The 22,362-nt window shown below is 33.5% G+C and overlaps 1 protein-coding gene across 1 annotated transcript in view; it reads left to right on the forward strand.

Moving 5' to 3' along the window:
- LOC115890716 (zinc finger protein 395-like) overlaps window positions 1-22,362 on the forward strand; it is a 220,376-nt gene that overhangs the window by 87,530 nt on the left and 110,484 nt on the right. The window contains exons 3-4 of the mRNA XM_030911020.1: window positions 2,034-2,146; window positions 17,838-18,004. Of these exons, the coding sequence (XP_030766880.1) occupies window positions 2,034-2,146; window positions 17,838-18,004 (280 nt within the window). The remainder of the gene's footprint in view (window positions 1-2,033; window positions 2,147-17,837; window positions 18,005-22,362) is intronic.

Genomic DNA, 22,362 nt, shown 5'->3' on the forward strand with positions numbered 1-22,362 from the left:
GTAGTAATGGCCCTTTGTGTCCCTTAAGTGCCGTTAAGAAGGTGAGTTTTGTTGATGTAAATAATAACTGGTTGTAACGTTTTCTTGACACAATGCAAACGGCAGCTTTTCGTCTTTGCAAGCAGTCGTAGGTTCGTTTTTTATTTTTTTTATTAGGTGTTATAATTAATCAATAAAACAATAATTATTGGGCGCCAGGACATTCACTCAGAAATAACAGATCTCTTTAAACCAACTTAAATTTATTTATAATTAAAAAAATATTAGACAAGGACAGTAATTGATGGATGAAGTTAGGTTTTTAAAATGAATTAATACTTAAGTTAATCAATCAAGTTTGGTTTATATGATTAGATTAATTTTTATTTTCAAATTCTATATTTTATTAGTCCTTTTCAACTATCAGCTGTTAGTATTATATCGTTTTTATCGCAGAAACACCTAAAGGAAGTGTAGCTTATTATATACTCTTACATTCTCTTTTGTATGAGAATGACCTCATTAGATAAGACCACTTTCGTTGTTCATAAGAATCTCTTGTCCTTTTACTTTTAACTGGTAAAATTTATTCAAATATTGTAATTTTCTCTTTGTGGTTTTATAGTACCGACGTCATGGATAACTTAATATACATACAATAGATTAATTATCGAATTCAAGCTGTATTGTTTGTAAGGTGAGAAAATTACTTTGAATTACCTATAGTCAGAAATATCGCATACTAATGTAATTTAAATGACTTATTTTCTCTAACAAAAATTGAATTATTTCATACTAGCGTGTACCAGCGACTTCGTTCGCGTCGAATTAATCATTTGTAATGGTGATGATAAAGCAAAGCAAGAATTTCCATTAACATACAAACTGGATAACATTTTCTCACATTTATGTCAGCATGAGAAAAAACAATATGGCGATATTATTATATAACTTAGTAATATTTGAGGGGTAGTTTCATCTCGCTGGAATTTGACTTTCGAAAATCCGTTTGCCAAAAATAAGCTTTTTACGTCAAGCAGTTTAAGCAGAATCGTGGTTAAGAAATTACCCAACTTTTTGGAACACCTTGTAAGATTTTTTAAAAAATTTCAAAATATGTAAAAAAACGAAATAAATTATGCTTGTCCAAGCGTTTTCCCGAAAGACTAACCGTTTTTTAAATAACAAATATTGTAATATTTGAGGGGCGTTTTCACCTGCATGGAATTTGAGATTCGAGAAACCCCTCCTTATCGAACCTCTACACCCCACAGTCAATCCGTTTGCCAAAAATCAGCTTTAAACGTCAAGCAGTTTAAGCAGAATCGTGATTACTCAATGGTCATACTTTATGAAACACTCTGTATAAATTTATAAAAAATCTTAAAATATGTAAAACAACAAAATAAAATATACGTGTTTAAGAGTTTTTCCGAAAAACTCACCGGTTTTTAAATAAAAAATATTTTAATATTTGAGGGATAGTTTCACCCCCTTAGAATTCGAGTTTCGAAAAATCCCTTCTTATGGAACCTCTACACAGTCAATCCGTTTTCCAAAAATCAGCTTTTTAAGTCAAGCGCTTTAAGCAGGATCGTGATTAATCAATGACCAGATTTTTCGAAACACCCTGTATACATTTTTAAAACATCTTAAAATATGTAAAAAAACAAAATAAAATATACGTGTTTAAGCGTTTTTTCGGAAACTTGACCGTTTTTTAAATAAAAAATATTGTAATATTTGAGGGGTGGTTTCACCTTCTTAGAACTGGAATTTCGAAAAATCCCTTCTTATCGAACCTCTACACCCTAGAATCAACCTGTATGCCACAATTGAGCTTCTTACGTTGAGTGATTTGAGCAGGCTCGTGATTAATCAATATGTCAGTCACTTAAGGATTTTATATATTAGTATAGATAAAGAATATAAAGATTTATTATATCAAATTAAGAAGCTGTTATTGTTTGAGGTAAAAGACTCTCAGACTCCATCAAAATTGAACTATTGCGAGGTATATAAACATTGCTAAAAACAGTCTCTTTTTGTTATAGATCTCGCAAAAGAAGGACAAGTAGTAGTCAAGATGAAAATCTACATCCGAAAGCCATGGATGAATGCAGTGCTGCACTGGTACTCATGAGTCTTTCATGTTCTCCGCAAAATGGTGAGTATCTAGTCAAATTTATTTGAATTTCACCTAAAAAATTAATAAGAAATACTTAAACAAGGAACACAAAAGTATTAAATATGAATAATACAAATAAAAAATTCTATGAAAAATATAACTAATCCTAATATACACAATGTTTATTATAATTACCCTATATTTATACGAAATATTATCTCCATCATTATAGACATCACGTTGACCTGCTTCAATAAATCGAGTACTTTAGATAGTCTCGTTTAGTGACCCTGTGCATTATATACTCATTTATTTGAAATAACTTAAGTCAATATTAGTTTAGTGACAATCCAGGTCGACGAAATAGGTTTTAAATTATATTCAAAACTGAAAACATAGCTCTTTTTGTATAAAACAAAGAGAAAAAGTCTAAACATGGTACTATTTGAATCAAATTAAAAGGAACTTATTTACATACCCATTTTTTTCGTTGGGGTATAAAACAAAGGTAAGAACGCCATAGAAAAAAAAACGATTATCGGCTAAAGCCACTGTGACCTCGACAGTATGACTAAACTACGTACCGAACAAAGGCTATCTCACGTTTGGCATTTCATTTTGCAAAATGCACTTGGGGCAAAGTACGGCCGTACTGCAATTGGGAAAGCCGTTCCAAGAAGCACATTCGGATCGTTTATCATATCTTGTTGCAATTGACATTTCACAAATTCTAAATGGAAGATCAATTAGTTAAACAACTGACTAAGTACTGTTTTACACAATTAAATTGTTTTTTTTGTCTACACATTTTATTGATTTTTATAGTGAAAATATCTAAACAAATATGAATGAACTTTTATTGTACTATGTAACTTTATAGATCTACTGAGGTCGTTTTCCAAAAAGTTTAATAACTTGGAGACTCGGCCTTCAATAAAGCTATTTTCCAATGCTTTCGTAATCATCATTTTTAGCTTATTCAACCATTATTTAGATACTCTCTTTGTAGTTGGGCCTATTGTTGTCTATTATTGGTTATGTGGGCCCAAGTTGTCCCTGCTACATTTCTAATATCATGGTCCGATCTCAGATTTAGTCTTTTTCTAGGTCTCTTAATTCTTCGTAGGTCTATGTATCTATCATTTCATATCATTATTTTAGCTGTTTAATTTTACTTTTTTCAGTTTAATCATTTGTCCCAGATATATATACTCTTCAACTTGTTCTATTTTGTCTCGGTTTATTCTGGTTGTTATGTTTTCATCTGTGTTTGTTATGATTTTAGTTATAGTGTAGTTCATATTTAGACATATTCTTCTAGCTGCTGTATCCAGTTCTTCCAGCATGCATTCTACCAGTTCTTCTTTCTTTTCTGTTATTAAGGCGATATCATCCGCATATCTTAGGTGATTCAAGTATTGTCCACATATTTTGATACCTTTTTCTTCCCAGTCTAAATTTTTGAAAACGTCTTCTAATGCCTGGTTAAAGAGTTTAGGGGATATTGTGTCACCCTGTCTGACACCTCTTCCTATGCGAATTGGCTTTGTTCCTTCATGGATTTTAATTGTTGTTGTTGTTTTGCTATATACGTTGGCTGTTAATGTTGACTCAATACTATCAAAAGTCTTTTCAAAATCTACAAATGCAATATATAGTGGGATGTTGTATTCATTGGCTCGTGCTATTAGTATTTTCATAGTTAATAAGTGGTCAACTGTACTGTATCCTTTTCTGAAGCCTGCTTGTTCTTTTGTTTGGTATCCGTCAAATTTTGTTGTTAGTCTATCGGTGAATATTTTCGTGAAGAGCTGATAAATTACGTTAAAGAGTGTTATAGGACGATAGTTTTTTAGATCTGCTCTATCACCTTTTTTATGTAGTATGATGGTTATGGATTCCTTCCAGTCGTTTGGGGTTATTTTTTCTATTAGGATTTTATTCAGGAGAATATAAAGAGTATTAACTACAGCTTTTCCGCCGTACTTTAGCATTTCTGTTGTTATTCCGTCATGGTCTAAGTGGGTATCATGCTGTAATTTTTGTGGTCCATCTGTTGTCCGTCCTTATTGCCAGGTGTCCTATCCATTGCCACTTGAGAGATTTGATTCTGTGGATGACATCTATTACCAGGGTCTTTTGTCTGGGTCACAAATAACGGAAAGGCAAACAATTTTTTTTATTTTTTTTTCAGTTTATAGGTACTCCTGAAACTGTAAGTAAAATTATTTTTATATTTTCAGGCTTTTGTTCAAATAATAATTGTAACATTTTAGGGCCATTGTTATATTTAATGACATAATAATATAGCCACACCAAAAATCTGCTATATAATTGGTTAAAATTCTTGGTACCACGAAGGTTAATATATACGTTCACGTTTGTTGACCCTCTCTAAATAAATCATCACACTATTGTATACTCCCTGCTAAAATATTCAATTAAGTTGTACGGAATATAGTAACAATCACTTTTGCCAAAAGTTCATTGATCTATTTAATGGTTGTTTGACACAAACCTGACAGAAATTATACCGTATGATCGAAAACAAAAACGGTTGACTTGGAAATGATAGCCAGGACACAGTAGGAAAATATCCTTTGGTCTTTTCCGACTGTATCCCCAATAGACGGTAGGCAATCTTTTTCTTTTCTTCAATATGGAAAGGAATATCCGAGTCATTGTTGTTTTTAGTATTGAAAATACTTCTGGCCGCGTTCATATGGGACCCGTCTTTGAAAAAACGGTATGCTAGAGGCAAAGTTTACAGAATAAAATATCTAGAGGCGATATGGTACGGCCCAAGTTCAATAACCTGCCTAATCAACTTGTCAACACGTAAGTCGATAGTTTAGCCGGCGTTGATCATCGAATAGAGCAAGGACGTTCGAGGGCCGAAATGAGGTCTTATCAGTGGGGCCAACTATTTTATGGATATGGATGTTTAGTCTGGCAAAGCCGATATTATTATAAAAAAGAATATGCGTCAAGGCATGGGTTGTTATATAGGTACAGTTGGGCTATTTTAATCTAACTCTTTCCGTATGAGAAGCAAGGGGCAAATTATACGTGAAAGAGCGGAATAACATAAATAATAAATTTAGACTAATGCAATATTTTTTCTTGGCGCGTAGGATATTGCGCACAATCGATGCATTAAAGGGAATAATTAATTAAATCATTGAATTCCAAAACATATAATAATTCGGGTCTTATCGGATCTGTTGATACATTTTGATAAGAATATATAAACAAGGATAAAATTGAGGCTATTAGGACCTATATTTTTTATATGATTATTATTTTTTAACTAACAACTTAGGACAAAGAAAAAGCTTGCATGGTTTCCACCACCAACAGGCGTAAAAACAAATGAATCCAAGGCGGTGCCAAATATTTATTGGGATAAGTTTTTATCGTTTGAATATTGTTGTAAATAAAAATTATCATTTAATTAGTGCTAACTTATCAAAGTTCACAACGCGGCGAAATTTCAACAAAATCGGCCAACGGATCTTTGAGATATTAATAAAAAAGGTCTATTAGAAAACACCTTGACACCCTGTATCTTTAAAATTTTACATTTCCGGACACATGTTTATATGAACTTTTTACCTTAAAAACACTCAAAGAATCTTAGAATTAGTAAAGAATTAGTAATTAAGACTTTACTTTAGAATTTTTTTTAATTGCCATTTTTCTTGTCGTTCACGTTGCACGTTGACTCTTCATTGTGTCACACACAATCTGAATTTCGTATATGATGCAGAACTGATAAATTGGACCAAATATATTGTCAGGGAATACAAAGTGTCTTGTTTTTCAAATTAATATTTTTTTTAGAAAATATGCGACAATAATTTTATTATTGTTTTGAGTAGTTTATTTGACATTTCAAAATTTACATGGAATTGTTTCCTATGTCCCATGTTCCGATGCACCACACGGTATTATATTAATAAACGAACAAAGACTAAATTATCTATTTTTTCACAACAATGAAACAATTTTGGAATGCCTCGTTTAACAAATGAATGTACTTATCTAATATGGGTGTCAACAATGAACCTTTGACACGCTTGAGCGTAAAATAAAAAAGCCTACTGCCTGCAGTACTGAGGCCTGTCGTTCGATAGACGAAATATAGGTCACACTACCCGCATATGCACAACGCATTGACATTGAATAGAATTCTTTTATGCAGTACAGCCATAAAATTCACATATATATGCCCACTCTTAGATCGTTGAACTATTGTAGTAAAGTGTCTACTTGTATGAGTGATCTTTTGTCATAGAGTTTATTAATTTAATCACCCACACGTTTATCGAGGAATAAATTCATTGACCTCATAGGCTTTATGTAATTTTTACGACTCATTTCGTAATCATAAAATTAGATCATAGTATCAGTGTTGTGATTCTCTCTTAGTAGTAGGAGAACCCGAGACCTTTTGTTTTGTAAAAATTAGATGATAAAAAATATGTTATATGATATATATTATGTTCTTTTATTGTTGGGAGGAACGTATATAGGTTTTCAAAAAAGTAAAAAAAGTCACAAAGAAATACTTGGGGCTGCTCTCACTACCGGTTTCGGGGCCCTACCCCATCATCAGGTGAGCTGATGGGGTAGGGCCCCGAAACCGGTAGTGAGAGCAGGTTGATCCACATTATGTCGAACACAGCGTGGAATTAATTTCTATATTAGCAGTTCAAGGCAAGAAACTCTTATATAATTTTATTATATACCTAAAAACTGCAAGAAATTTATTTTCCTTCATTTGACAGTTATCTTTTACCTTGACTGGTGCTCATAAGTAAATACAGGGCCATAAGAAAGGAGAAATATTTAAAAAGAAATCGGCGATAACTCGTAAACGAGCTAATCAAAAATATCTAAAGTTATTCTTTTGAATGTGGGTTTTAGTGCTCTTCAATAAACCTAAATAGAATTATTCTCTAAAATAATTAGGGAAGCCAATACTTGACCCCATTAAAATTTACATGGGATTTCCTATGTCCCGTCCGACGATGCAACACCCGGTATGTATAATATAGGTACATATGTGTAGTAAACCGATCATTTATGAAATTCACTCAAAAATTAACTAATTATATATTTTGTCTTGCATTTTTTCTTTTATTTACTACTTGTCAAAGATTAGATTGGATTAGATGTCAAAGAACAAAGAATTTAGATACGTCAATTTGACTTACCTGCTTCAGTAGCGTATCAGATGTTTGTGTTAATAAATATTTATTATAACTTACCTGTTTTTATTAGAATTATTAGTTAGTCGCACATTTTAGAGTCCTGTCTCCGTCGATCTAAGATTTTTGATATGCTCCTTTTTATTCAAAGAGTAAATATCTTCTTATTCAAAAAAATCTTTTTATTCAAAGAGTAAATATAATCCAAGCGTTACCTTGTTGCTGAACTATATTTTACTTTTTACCAACTTACGGTATTTTATTTCATTTGATTACTATTCTAGAGCCTCAATTCTCTTTTTATTGTTTAATTATGCAACATTAAACTCGCGTAATATGCACGTTTGTGTAATTGAGGTGTAGTTTTAAACAATGGTTTAATTCCTCACAAATTGACGGGCTAATGGTAGCTTAGCTCGGGCAGAAATCTATCTAGTCTGTAATGGTATGCGCGGCTATGCGAAGGGAGTGGGATTTAGAATAACTAAGCAGATGATTGAAGATAGACCGACAATAATTTAGTTGTTCTAAGAAGGATGAGGAGAATACATTAGCAGATGATTACGAATATCATATTACTGTGCAATATTAATAATTCATACAAAATTTCTTAGTTTAACAAAAGTTTTCATCAAGCTTTTCAAGCTTTCTAGAAACCACCTAAATTGAAGTTGCCGAGGAGTGTCTCACTGTTGGAATTAAATGGAAGTTCTTGAAAAAACTACAAATAGATTTCGAGATATCGATTTTTGAATTCAGAGTTCTAATAGCGCGACCACTATCGAACACCCACTCAATTCCACTTATTTTTACCAAAAATGCAAGTGTTTTTAGCTTGCACTTAAAAAAATTCAAGCTATAGGGAAAATTACGACTCGTTAATATAAACAAATTAAGTATCACGAGACGTAATTAAATCGTGAAGCTGAACGCATGACGTACACCTTCCCCTAGAACTTTAAGTACTGACAGAGGTATTGATTGGGTCGACCCACAGTGCTTCGAACATATGGCTCTAGAGGACAAAAATCCAAAACTTCTCTTTTATTATAAGCAATTTATTCAAACTAGGTTTATTTGACACAAATGATGAGTACTCTCATTGTACTAAATGATGATGTTCTTAGTCCCACGTTTATGAAAAAAAAATCTTATAAATAATAATAATGTTGGAGCTGTGTTCCGTCTAAGCAAATAATAAGTTATAGTATGAAAACCGTGTAAGTATTAAATAAATTCCTGTGATAAAAAAGAAATGAAATAACATTAGAACATGATTTCTACAATATAAGCCTAATATAAGATAAAAATGTTTTTCTTTAATGAAAAAGAAACATTAATGTTATATTTAATTAAAAAAAAACTTAAGATACTATAAATTTACTTTAGGACAACAAAATACATAGATCGTAACTACTCTGATTCAGGAGAATCACTGCTGACAGAATCTTCCAAATTTATAGTATCCAAATCACAGGTAGATGAAGTATCCTCACATATAAGATATTTCTGTACATCATTTTCTAATATGTTACTTTTTCGCGTTGTTACTGTTCATTTTGTCGGTATGAGGGGTTCGGATGTTAATAGTTACATCTTTAATATACCTTCTCCATATATTATTTTTTCCTTTTCTTGGGTATAACATTTTATAATAAATTGAAAGATGGACATTTTTTTTATGCGACGTTTCGCTCCAACATAGTGGACTTTTTCAGGCACAAGTGGTGTCTCATTTGACTGGAAGGTTCATCAATATCTAATAAGAACATATTTTTTGAAATACAAATAATTTTGAGTTCTTATCCTTATGATCAAGCCAAGTATAGCCAGATCGGCATTGCTTATCAATTTTACTCCATCTGAAAAGTATTATAAAATAAAGTTCGTCGCAAGCAGACGCAGGTGAACTATACAAAAATTAAAAGTGTATGAATATGGGAACAAAAATATTCAATAAATACGATATGTTTTGATATGTTTTTTTTAAATGCCTTTTTGAAGTTTGAAAACGTAAAATTTTTATACCCATTTAAGAATCATCTTAAAAAATAAATAAGAACTAAACAATCACGAACTTGTTTAGAAATAAATTTAAAGTACATACCTTGTTTAACAATATCCATAGTGGCTTTCAATTAAGTACGTACCCGTTTAACTCCATAATATACAGAACTACTATGAATGTTATTCTTTTCACTGATGAGATAATGATCGCAAAATTTATTTTTAGTGAAAATATTTGGTAACAAAAACGCTGTTTATGAAAAATAATATACAGGATGGTTGAACATTGCTATAAGTATAAAATTATATATTCAGATATTAGTAAATTTTAACTTATTTTTTGATTTTTGTCCATGGGACGAAGCACTGTGCGGTCAACTGCGACAAATCTGCTATATCCCTTTCCACGTCTCTTAGCGATGTGCACAGAGTTTCTCTGTTTATTTCATACGTTTGGCAACGTGTTTACTGTCCTCTCTTTGTTCAGTACATTATAAACGCATTGTACTCTTCTTACATACGGAAATCTCGACCCAAGACTAACCTTTGCCATCCCTTAGTATACTATACTAATTATATATACAGCACTATACAAGTAGTGCAGAAACTGTGAATTGTGGAGATATTTAGCAGGGCAGTGAGAGACCAAAAAGTTCATAGTGGAACATTCGTCAAATTTTAGGGCAGACCTGAGAAGCAAGGACACAAAGATTGTCAAAGCAGAGCATCAGCAGAATACATTTTATATCTGTGCGATTACCTGGTAAATGGGCGGTTTTTATATCAGGCAATGATAAGCATTGACGAAGAACTGTCTGTTTTCAATTATCTCGGCAGTTTGATTTTGGAAAAGACCAATATTAGCTCTGAAATTCAGCACAGAATTGGCAGCGCCTCAAGAGCATTCTGGAAATTAAAAGACAGGGTGACTACAATCATGATTTAAGTACAAAAAGGAAACTTGCAGTATACCGAGCAATAATAATCCCCACCATGTTATACGGAAGCAAAACCTGGGTGCCGATGCCGTACCGCCGCAGCCGGCACATGAACGCGTTAAAGACGTTGCAACAGAGACATCTTAAACAAAATAAAAACACTAAATCACCACAATACACCAAAACACTTTTATTTTTACATTGGACGCGCGTTTCGCTAACCATGTTAGCATCATCAGTAGATGATTATAAACAGTACAATCTACAAGTTGAGCGTTTATATACTCGCCCAGTGGGCACCGAGTGGGCGTGGCAAAATCTAGCCAACCGAGTCAGAGCCCACTGAGCGTAACAGTTAGATTTCCGCCACTAGAGTAGTAGGAACAAAGAACTTTAAGGAATTGGACCGTTGTCTCTGTTCATACTATCTTTACATTTATTAATTCTGATGCTTTCATATGCATCTAATTGCCTGTAATTTGAGACTTGTTTAATTAATTTTAAATTATTAAGATCTATACAATGTTCTTTATGAACAATATGTTCGGCAACGCAAGATTTATCCGGTTTACCATATCTTATCTGAGCTAAATGTTCTTTAAATCTAGTTAATATTGATTTTCTAGTTTGCCCAACATATTTCTGATTACAATCTTTACAAGAAATTTCATAAATACCCGACCTTTCCAGTGGAGGTGTTTTATCCTTTGGATTACCTAATAATTGTTGTAATTTATTATTAGCACTATACACAAGTTTATAATTTACATTCTTCAAAATTCCTTTTAGACCACGGGATAACTCTCTATCAAACGGCATCGAAAAATATTTAGACGTGTCTTTCTCCACTTGAAAAGTCGAATTTTCAGAAATCATTAACCTATACCTACGTTTTCTAATTAATTTATCAACTAGTGAAGGAGAATATCCATTACACTCAGCTACATTCCTAATGTAATCTCTTTCTATTTCATATCTTTCGTTGGAAAGTGGGAAACTAAGTAATCTATGAACTAAGAAATTTAAACTAGCCATTTTATGTTCAACATTATGATGTGATTCATTAGGAATATATCTGCGTGTGGTCGTATTTTTCCTATAGATATCAAATTCCAGGCAATTATTAGCATTTCTAATAACTACGAAAACGCCCGATGCGTGTCAAATACTCGTCAACGAGTAACGGCAGTAAGTAAGTAAGTATAGATGGTTGTGACTCCTAGTTATTAGACTCTTTAAAAACTAGAGGACTGAGGAATATAGCTTAGAGATCAGAACAGAACCACAATAGATCTGAAAAGGTCTCAGTGGAACAGACAGTAATTCAGTCTCCTATTATTTTTAATTCAATCTATATCAATTTAATATCCAATTTTAAAACATTACAAGTTAAAATTCTTAAAAAATGTAATAAAACTCAGAATATAAGTATGTGTTACTCACACACTAAAATAACTGAAAAATTGATGGGTTAATTTTTACTACCCGTATTTTAACTTTTAACGATGGTATGCATGTTAACTATGCATTAAAAGCGAACAGAATATAGTGGTCGGCCAAGCATACGTAATCCGCAAAAAAACTTACGGAACTAGACGACACGAGCTGGGACTTTTAACGCAAACTCGACACGTGTCGAATGCAGTAAAATTAGCGCGTAATGCATGTTGCTATGCCGGTGCTAATAAAGTTAATGTTAAAAATTTGTAGTCCAGTCGAATTAGAAAGGATGTTTTTTATCACACACTTTGTTATTCTATAACGAACTTTAAAAAAAATTGTGTGCCCTCTATGTGTGCATATTTGAAGTGAAATTTCTAACTAACTGCTATTAAATTGAAGGATTTGAAAGATATATACACACACCGGAAAAATCTAGGGATATCATTTTATTAAAGTTAAAAATAAATGTTTTGAATAAACAACCACATATTTGTAGGCCGAGATTCTTTCTACTTCGATTGAAACGAAGTAGTCATACTAGTTATTTCTAAATTTGGGATATTTGTAGAAGTGTTTGTGCATTTTTTGTCAAATGTATATAAAGCACCTAGCATCAATTGTTCGAATTTAACCTGTACTAGCTATGTTTTTATGATAACCGGCCAGAATTCATTCAAATAACTCTGTTTAGTATTAAACGACATTATGGAGCGTAGACATCTTAACAGAGACGAAATGCTAAGGGCCATGGGTATGCTCGAAGCTGGAATGCGCTAAATCGACGTAGCTAGAGCATTAAATACAACACAAAGTGTAATATCGCGATTAAGTGCACGGTACCGTGAAAGTGTTGATGTTGCTGAAAGGCACACAGGGCGACATCGCATTACTACCCCTCAGCAAAATCATTTTTTACAATTAAATGCTCGACGCCGACCGACTCTTACAGCACCAGAGCTTAGTTTAATTCTCCAGGAAACACATAATGTAACCGTTAGTCCTGACACTGTTCGCAATAGATTAAGAGAGGTATGATATTTGTGGGCTCAAGATCATGTTCAGTGGTCGAATGAACAATGGGCCAATGTTCTCTTCACGGATGAGTCACGCTTTGGAATTCATCCGGATTCGAGAAAGCTTAGGGTATGGAGAGAACCGGGAAATCTTATTCGGTTGGATCATGTTCAGGAAGTGCACCCTTATCAAGGTGGAACAGTTATGGTCTGGGGAGGAGTCTAGTTAGGCTGAAAAACCGATCTCGTTTTTTTTAAAGGTTTCTAACAGGAATCACATATCGTGATTTAATTCTTGAGCCTGTCGTGTTACCATATGCCAATGAATTTGGGAGAAACTTCATTCTCATGCGTGAGAATGCACGGCCTCATACAGCCAGAGTGGTAAGTGAGTTTACCAATGCTCATCAATTAAACATCTTATCCTGGCCGGCACAATCTCCTGACCTCAACCCCCCCCCGAGCACGTATGGGGCGCTGTCCAAAGAAGAATTTTGAGAATGGGTATGCCTCGTGAAACTCGTAGGGATCTGGTTCGGGCCGTGAATGCACCGTGGCAGGCTGTACCTCAAGAAGAGATCGACAACCTGATCAGGAACATGGAGAGACGATGTATGGCTGTAATGAACAGTAGAGGAGGCCATACCCTTTATTAAGTAAAAATGGTTTTATCTTTTTTTTTAATTCACAGTTTAGAATTAAAAAAAATGTGTGTATTTTTTGAGTTCAATAAAAATCATGGTAAATTTGAAAAATTCGGTAAATTTCGCATTTTTATTTCCAATACGTCCTGTAAACTATTAGTTTGTTATATCAGAAATGCAAATAATAAAAATACTGACGATGGCTGTATAAAATTGTAATTTTCCTAGACTTTTCAGGTGTGTGTATTTTTTAAAAATGCTATATATATATATAGACTTAAAAAAAATAGAGTTAATATAAAATCGTATACTATTCTAGCTTTATAATTTTACAATGTTTTTTTTAATTTTTATTAAAAAACGATAATTTCATCATTCGGTCTGATAGCCTGACAGCTGTGGCCATTAAACCAAAATACTACTACATCTATATCTATGATTATTACTAACTGCTACTAACCAACAATTTGTTTTGTGTGGTCTGTGGTCTGTTTTTGTTTAAATGTTTTGTTCATTATTCATTTTGGGGATTTATTTTTAAATTATTGTTAATCGTTAGGCAAACTCATGCAATATGTATTTTTTTGCATAATCAAAATTGCCACTCTAAATTTTACATAACCAAATTGTCACTCTAAATTGCTGACTTTTTTAGACAGATGTCATGTCATTACTCAATTCATTATTCGAATTCTCAGAATGTTTTTGACAAAATGTTAATCAATCACAATTGTTTTTCTCCTTCATTTACCTGATTAATTATACAGAAATTACAGTTCAATTATAAATAATTTATTATTTATAGTGATTTACAGTAATTTTATTAAATTATACGAATATTCTCGTTGATTGTTGGTTTGAAATATTATATATGACAGTATCCTCCAAAGAAAATGCGGGTTACTAACTCTAAATTCTAAATCTGAGCTGGCAAATGAGCTAGATGGTTATTCAGAGGCTATTCGTAAGTCTAGATCGCTATTCAGAAGCCTAGATCGTTATTCAGAAGCTACAAATTTACTTCCTAGCACTCACGGTTGGTACAGTATCAAGTTTATTACAGTGATTTTGATTTTCTTAGCCGCGTACGGCACAGATTGTTACCCAGTGTTGCCACAAGCTTATTTTTTATCGGGATAGATTATCACGAGATAGCGGGGTTAAATTGCATTACAAAGGGGTAGATCTACCCTGAATGGGGTAGATCTGGCAATACTGCCGCTATCACTTTTCCTCTCGCTAGCTCGTCGGGCATGGCTCGTGCGTCACGGCCGTCTCGCGGCCCTCATTCAAGACCGAGTGTCACGGCAACTAAGTCAATTTGACTTAGTTGCTTTAGTAGCGTATCTGTATTTTTGCTATTTATACCGTGGCCTTTTTTGTTTGAAAGAAAAACACAGAGTGACAAATATGACTTTTAAAATCTGATTTGACTGGACTAACTACGCATATATAAGGCTCACACGTGTCAATTTACGATATCCTTAATTGCTTTCATGTTGATGCACTCAACGAACAATCCTGGAAATATTCTAATGATATTTAAATGCGTTTTTAAATTGCTATATTAATTAACACATTTATCTGACATACATAAAATATACCTATATTTAAAATAAGTAAATATAATAATATAAATGATTTTAATTATTAAGCCTCATATACATAACGATTTAAGTAAAAAAAAACGGAAGTTTTAGTCAAAATTCTGAAAAATCAAAATATATTATTTTCGTGGTGTGTCACATAACAAATTAATGTAAAGACTAAAAAAAAAGATAGAGATCTGTTATTTCTGTCAACAATCCTGTACATTTCGGTCAATAATTTCATATCTTGAAATTGATGGCTACTGCTACTTACATTTCCCTTATCAATCAATGTTCGTTTTTTCTTTGATTCTCCCTCACAGGGCTGCAAAAACAAATCAACTTAAATCACTGCTTTTTTTATAAAAGTTGATATTTTTCTTTTCTATTAATTTTCTGCAATGTCGTTGTCCTGATTACTAGTATCGTAAGATTCAAACATACATGGTTTTAGAATTAAATTATTAATAATTATTTTATTAACGTAGGTAATAATATTATTATTAATAAAGAACTTATAAGAGACAAATACTTGAATTATGAAATTTTTCATCTTCCAAGATGCGTATCACCCAAAATGAGTTTGCGTGTCAGCACTGATACGCATGTCACAGATTCGCCATCACTGGTCTACAGAAAGGTTTGACTAAACTGAATAAATTACTTTATACCTTTGTATAAAGTAATAATAATTATTCAAACTTACAACAAAGCTAATAAGAGTGCCGATTAATTTAAATATCGCAAGAACAAGAACAAACGTATGTGTTACACGACTCCGATATGTATCTCATTACCAATCGTATGTTAAACAGAATTGCAGTTTTCTTTAATCTAGCCGAGATATACGTAATACGATAATAATAGGTTGTATTTAAACAGATGTTTGAAAATTTATAACCAGGAGATTTAACATAAACGATTTGTTTCGTAAAGCTTAAGGCAAAAGTTCATTTTAATGAAGCTTTTAATAATGCTGTTGTGTTTTTAACGCTTATAATTTATAAGTTTAAGGTTAAGTCATTTTCTTTGTCAAGGAAATTAAAATTACACTTAAGAAATTAGTGGTTGCAACTAATTATAGATTATACTTGGGAGTTTACGATTTTCACATTAATTTGCTACTTTTTTATGAAACTAAATATGCTACACATAGGTTTGTCCGAGCCTCCTTAGTTCCTGAAATACAGGGCGAATTTGTGATGCGCAGTAGTGAACAGATATTGAATACAGATATGGGGATGCGCAGTAGTGAACGCAACGTCTACCGCCAGCCAGACAGTGCGCACTCTGTTCAGAACAGCATAGCAAAAGATATATATTAAAGAATCAGTTTTCTTAAAATTCTCTTTTGAAAACTTGCTAACTCTTAAACTATAAGTAAAACAGCGAAAACGTAATGGTAATCTATACTAATATATAAAATCCTTAAGTGACATACTGATTAATCACGATCCTGCTCAAACCACTCAACGTAAGAAGCTCAATTTTGGCATACAGGTTGATTCTAGGGTGTAGAGGTTCGATAAGAAAGGATTTTTCGAAATTCCAGTTCCAAGAGGGTGAAACCACCCCTCAAATATTACAATATTTTTTATTTAAAAAACGGTCAAGTTTCCGAAAAAACGCTTAAACACGTATATTTTATTTTGTTTTTTACACATTTTAATTTTTTTTAAAAACGTATACAGGGTGTTTCGAAAAATCTGGTCATTGATTAATCACGATCCTGCTTAAAGCGCTTGATGTAAAAAGCTGATTTTTGGAAAACAGATTGACTTTAGGGTGGAGAGGTTCGATAAGAAAGGATTTTTCGAAACTCGAATTCTAAGGGGGTGAAACTATCCCTCAAATATTAAAATATTTTTTATTTAAAAACCGATGAGTTTTTCGGAAAAACTCTTAAACACGTATATTTTATTTTGTTGTTTTACATATTTTAAGATTTTTTATAAATTTATACAGAGTGTTTCATAAAATATGACCATTGAGTAATCACGATTCTGCTTAAACTGCTTGACGTTTAAAGCTGACTTTTGGCAAACGGATTGACTGTGGGGTGTAGAGTTTCGATAAGGAGGGGTTTCTCGAGTCTTTCGGGAAAACGCTTGGACAAGCATAATTTATTTGGTTTTTTACATATTTTAAAATTTTCTAAAAAATCATACAGGGTGTTCCAAAAAGTTAATTTCTTAACCACGATTCTGCTTAAACTGCTTGACGTAAAAAGCTTATTTTTGGCAAACGGATTTATCGAAAGTCAAATTCCAACGAGATGAAACTACCCCTCAAATATTACTAAGTTATATAATAATATCGCCATATTGTTTTTTCTCATGCTGACATAAATGTGAGAAAATTTTATCCAGTTTGTATGTTAATGGAAATTCTTGCTTTGCTTTATCATCACCATTACAAATGATTAATTCGACGCGAACGAAGTCGCTGGTGCACGCTAGTGAAAATATACAATGGTAGTCCAAAGAAAGGAGGCATGAAAATTCAATAAACTGAAAAACTGCGTAATTTTCTAACCAATCGAAGTCTTCAAATTCAACCAATAAAATTAATATCGTATCGCCGGACAACGGATGCATGAAAATCAAGCTAAAGTCAACTAAACTTAACAGTACGGTTTCAAAGACCGCTGCGGAATGACAATCTTGGCAAGATGATAATTTTGGCGAGGTCGTTCTCTAGAAGACGCTTATAAATGTAATCTAACGTCTTGTAACTTCGGTGAACGATCAAGAATTACTATTTCGAAATAGCTAGTCCATTTAAGCGCAAAAACCCTTTTATTTAGAAAGTTCCCCGTTATTAAATAAAAAAAACTCTGAAAAATGTGGAATTTTTGAAATTTATCTATACCCTTTTTTCTAGCTTTTTCCTTTGGAACCTCGCCCGGAAGCAGCAGCAGCAGCTCGGCGTCCTTCCGGTCCACCCCCTCGCCCCCGCCCAGCACCTCGCCGATACTCTCCTTCAGTTCGGGGTCGGACGAGGGGATCGTCATGGACTATATGGCAGAAGACCAGCCTCGCAAAAAGAAGGTGAGTCGCTCTAGGTTATCTAGCTTGTTTGATTGATCGATATTCGCTTCCTTTTAAAGATAAACGCGCGACCTTGTTTGGCAAAAAAACCTTTCATTGTGATATGTCGATAGGGTGTTAAAATTCTATTGGGATTTCGCAAATTTCCATAAAATATTTGAATTTTCTTAATAAACCACTCAATAATGCTGTAGTTCCTAGGATAAAAAACTTGGGAATTTTTGCAAGTGCAAACCTAAAGTATGTACTAGGAAATTTTAACTTCTACAGTGTGACTCGAAAAAGTGTGAGTGGATCGGGATGATTTTTTTAATGGAACACCCTGTATATTATTGCATTTTTGGCTTCCTTTCAGATCACTTTACATAGTTCTAAGGTGTGAGTAAATATATTTCGATAGTTTCAGTGATATTAATAAACAAATAAAAAAATATATATTTTTCAGTCTTTCTTAAAAAAATATTAAAAATGCAAGAATTGTCCTGAAATCAAAATTCTATAGGGTATTTACTTTAGATAATCTGTTCTTACATCGCTTTAAATATGGTAATCGTAAATCTCAAAATTTTACGCCAAACTTTCTGAAATATAAAATAATTTTTCTTGGTTTTTTTTTAAATGGAACACCCTGTATTTTATTTTTTTCAATAGATGCAGAATTAAAAAATAAATATTTTTTGCATTTAGAGTATTTCAATTTTTTTTTATTTATTTATTAATATCTCTGAAATTATCGAAACATATTTACTTAGGATTATGTATACCTACATGTATATTTCGTATGGCGTATTAAGAGTACATCATGTGTACTATCAAGAAATTAAAAAAAAGAAATCAATACAATAATACAAACAATTCAAAGATCAACAATCAGATGTGTAAGAGACATATCACAATGTTACAGTAAAAAAGAACAACTATAAATTTACACTACAAGATTTAGTTAGGTCTGCGGTCCATTCTATATCATCCAGGCCAGCCTCATGAAGACGATTTAAAGAGAACTGCGCCTTTGTTAATGGGCACTCTGTTGCGATATGAAAAGGTGCATGTTCAGAATGTCCGCAATCCCAGTTAGGGCTGTCGGTTAGTCCCTATTTGTGTGTCCAGAAGCGGGTTCTGCCATGGTTAGTTCTGAACCGATTGAGTGTTGTCCACGTTTTTCTTGGCAAATTGAATCCAGGGGGGCAGAGTACTGGGTCAGTTATCAAGTGATGAAGGTGAGGATTATTTTGTGACCATTCATCTCGCCAGCAGTCTTCAACCCGAAAGTTGGAATTTAATAGCTGCTGCCCTAATACCCATGGCGGTTTTCTGGACTTCAGGCGATTCAAGAAATTTTCGCAATCATCATGGATGGGCACATTGCTGGTGCACTTTTTCCACTATCTGACTAGAGCCGCCTATCTTCTCAGATGAGGGGGAGTAATGTTTGATAATACAAGGTGTCACTGGATCGGAGGGCTTCTGATAGTGCCCGTTATAATTCTCATCGCGCTGTTAAGACGAGTGTCAATAAGATCAGTATGATTGCTATTTATCCAGACAGGGCAGCAATATTCTGCCACCGAATATGTGAGGGCCATTGCAGTTGTTTTAAGTACCCTGGCGTTTGCTCCCCAGCTGCTACCTGCGATCTTGTGCAGTATATTATTTCTAGTATTTATTTTTGCAGCCGTCTTGGTGAGGTCTGGCTTGAACGTGAGAGACCGATCCAATGTGACTCCTAAGTATTTTGGGTGAGAGTTGTATTTTTCCAGTTGATCTCCAAATGTGACTTGCGGTACATACTTGGCTTGTAAATTGTGAAGATGAAAGCACGAAACTTCAGTCTTAGCAATGTTTGGGCGAAGTCTCCACTTACGAAAGTAGTCCTTTAACCTCTGCAAGTCATCTGATCAAATCAGTTGTTTGGCAGGAAAGTGCAATGTCATCTGCGTATATAATTTTTTTGGAGACTGTAGCAGAGAGGTCGGCGGTCGGGTTTCTGTAATGAGGACCGACGCAGTTTTGCCGGACCCTGTATATTCACTGTTAAAATTAAACTACAGTATAACGTAATACACAATTTCTAGCGTTTATCGCATGTTCTAATCTAAACCAAGAACACAGTAAGCGAGTTGACGTCAGAACTGCAAGATAAAATAATAATGACGTTCGATATACCGGGCGAAATGCTGATCCTTGACGATAATAGTCGGATATGGGGACACACCTTTGCATCAACTCTACACAGCTTACGGGTTTTAAAGCTATAATACACTCGCTTGTGACGGAGGTACTGTCAAGTACCGCAAAGAGATTGTTTTGTATCCTATCACTTGGCTCAGTTAGAATGTCGCTCAAGGTTAAAACGAGTTGTCACTAATCTAAATTTCTTTTTATTCGTGTTATATACCATGTCCAAAAAAATATTTAGTTTTTTCAAATACTTTAAAATTTTTAATAACTACCGGGTGTCCCACAATTAGTGCGACAAACTGAAAGGGGTTGTAGAGGGCACCAAAACAAGTGATTTGAGTACAGGAACCCACGTCCAGTATTATTAAAATAGGCGAAGGAACTTGACGGGACGTGCACTAAGGTACCAACACGGACTGCACGCCCTATTATCAACAGCGATGCGTGTGCATTTGTGTCTTCAACAGAATGGACGGCACTTTGAGCAGTTTTTGTAAGTGTTTTGAATAAATAATGCAACTTGAAATTTACGTATGGGTTCCTATAGTCAAATGGCTTGTTTTAATGCCCTCTACAACCCCTTTCAGTTTGTCGCACTAATTGTGGGACACCCTGTATATTTCTATGATAATAATATAACTTAAAATGGAATTCAAGAACCTGGAATACTCCATCCGTAATCTGGAATGGGAATCCTCCAACGGTCTAAGACACTCGAAGAATTTAGAACCAAAAAAATCAAAGATTTTTCTATGTTTTAGTAAGTAACAATCTTCGGAATTCCACGGGGTTTCTAACCCCCGGTAGATTGAAGCTAAGAAACAACGGCGAATGTAGATTGTGTAGGTAAAATGGGGAAACACCAGTACACCTCATTACTGAGTGCACGGAGACGTCAACCAATCTAACATCTACACCTACATGATAATAATACATGCATAAAATAAACTATTTTATTATTGAAAAAACATCAGAGTGAAAAAGTTTCCCTTTTCATACAATATTATCTACGTATCTCTCTATTTCTGACATACTTAAATATCAATTAGCCTCAAAACCGAAATCTGGAACTTTACAGATAAATGGTCTAACTTCCGCATCGATGTAGCCGGGTAATCGAAACAGCATTGAACTAAATTTTGTTCCCCCATAATGGGTTCACACCTTAAATTCTTCGATTTATACGCGTACCTTGCGAAACTCGACGATTTAGTTGATATTAGGGCCAAGTTCAGAAACGTCATCAGTCTAATGAGTCATCCATTTCCTGCTACACCTGTAGCAGGACAGCAAATTGTTTGTTGTATGTCGTTGTTTTTGTTTCGAATCTTGTTTCTCCTATTTTTTATTTTGAAATGAAATTTCAAGGTATTTAATTGATGTAGATGTAAAATTTGATTTTTAGTAGTATTTTTACATTACCAAAGATAGAGAGGTTTTTTTCACTTATTCTGATTTGAAATGTTTTTGGGCGTGGAACGATTCAGATCGATTATTTAAATTTTTTAATATCCACAGTTTGTCAAAAAAGTACCGGGTGGCCAACTAAGAATGGACGCCAGCTGTATCTCAGAAACTACTTATCGTATAACTTTGGGAAAAAAAATCTAATAAGTAAATCGACCAAGAGAAATCGCTGGAAATTATTTTAAAGTTTGAAAAATGTCCGCTAGGGGGCGTCCTTCTGCTAGCCAATCAGAAAACAGGTTTTTTCTCAAAAATATGCAGGTGAACAGGTGTTCTCAATACTACTTTTGTAATCTTCGAGAAATTTGTAATTTTTTTGATATAGAGTATTTTGTTCTATCTGATAAAATAAAGTGGTGGGGGAAGGTTAAACTTATTTTTATTGAAATAAGAATAACTCTGGTTTGGGTTAGTCGAGTTAAACAAACTAGGGCCCGTTTAAAAGAGCTTTTCTTCCTTAATGATCTCCAGTATAAATGTTGTTTTCATTAATTTTTTCGTGGTAGCTAGAGGGCGCTGTTTGACATCATAACAGATATTGCGCTTTTGCATAAAAAAATTAAATAGGAGGCTATATTTCTCCTTGCACAGTTAAATAGAGCACAAAATTTCCAAAATATCAGCGCAAACCGCAACTTTTTATCTTCTCCCTTACCGGAGATATTAAGAGAACAAATCATGATATGCTGCCGCTTAGGATTATATGGTCT

Source organism: Sitophilus oryzae, unplaced genomic scaffold (assembly GCF_002938485.1).
Source record: "Sitophilus oryzae breed Bouriz unplaced genomic scaffold, Soryzae_2.0 scaffold_908_pilon_pilon, whole genome shotgun sequence".
NCBI classification, from domain to species: Eukaryota; Metazoa; Arthropoda; class Insecta; order Coleoptera; family Curculionidae; genus Sitophilus; species Sitophilus oryzae.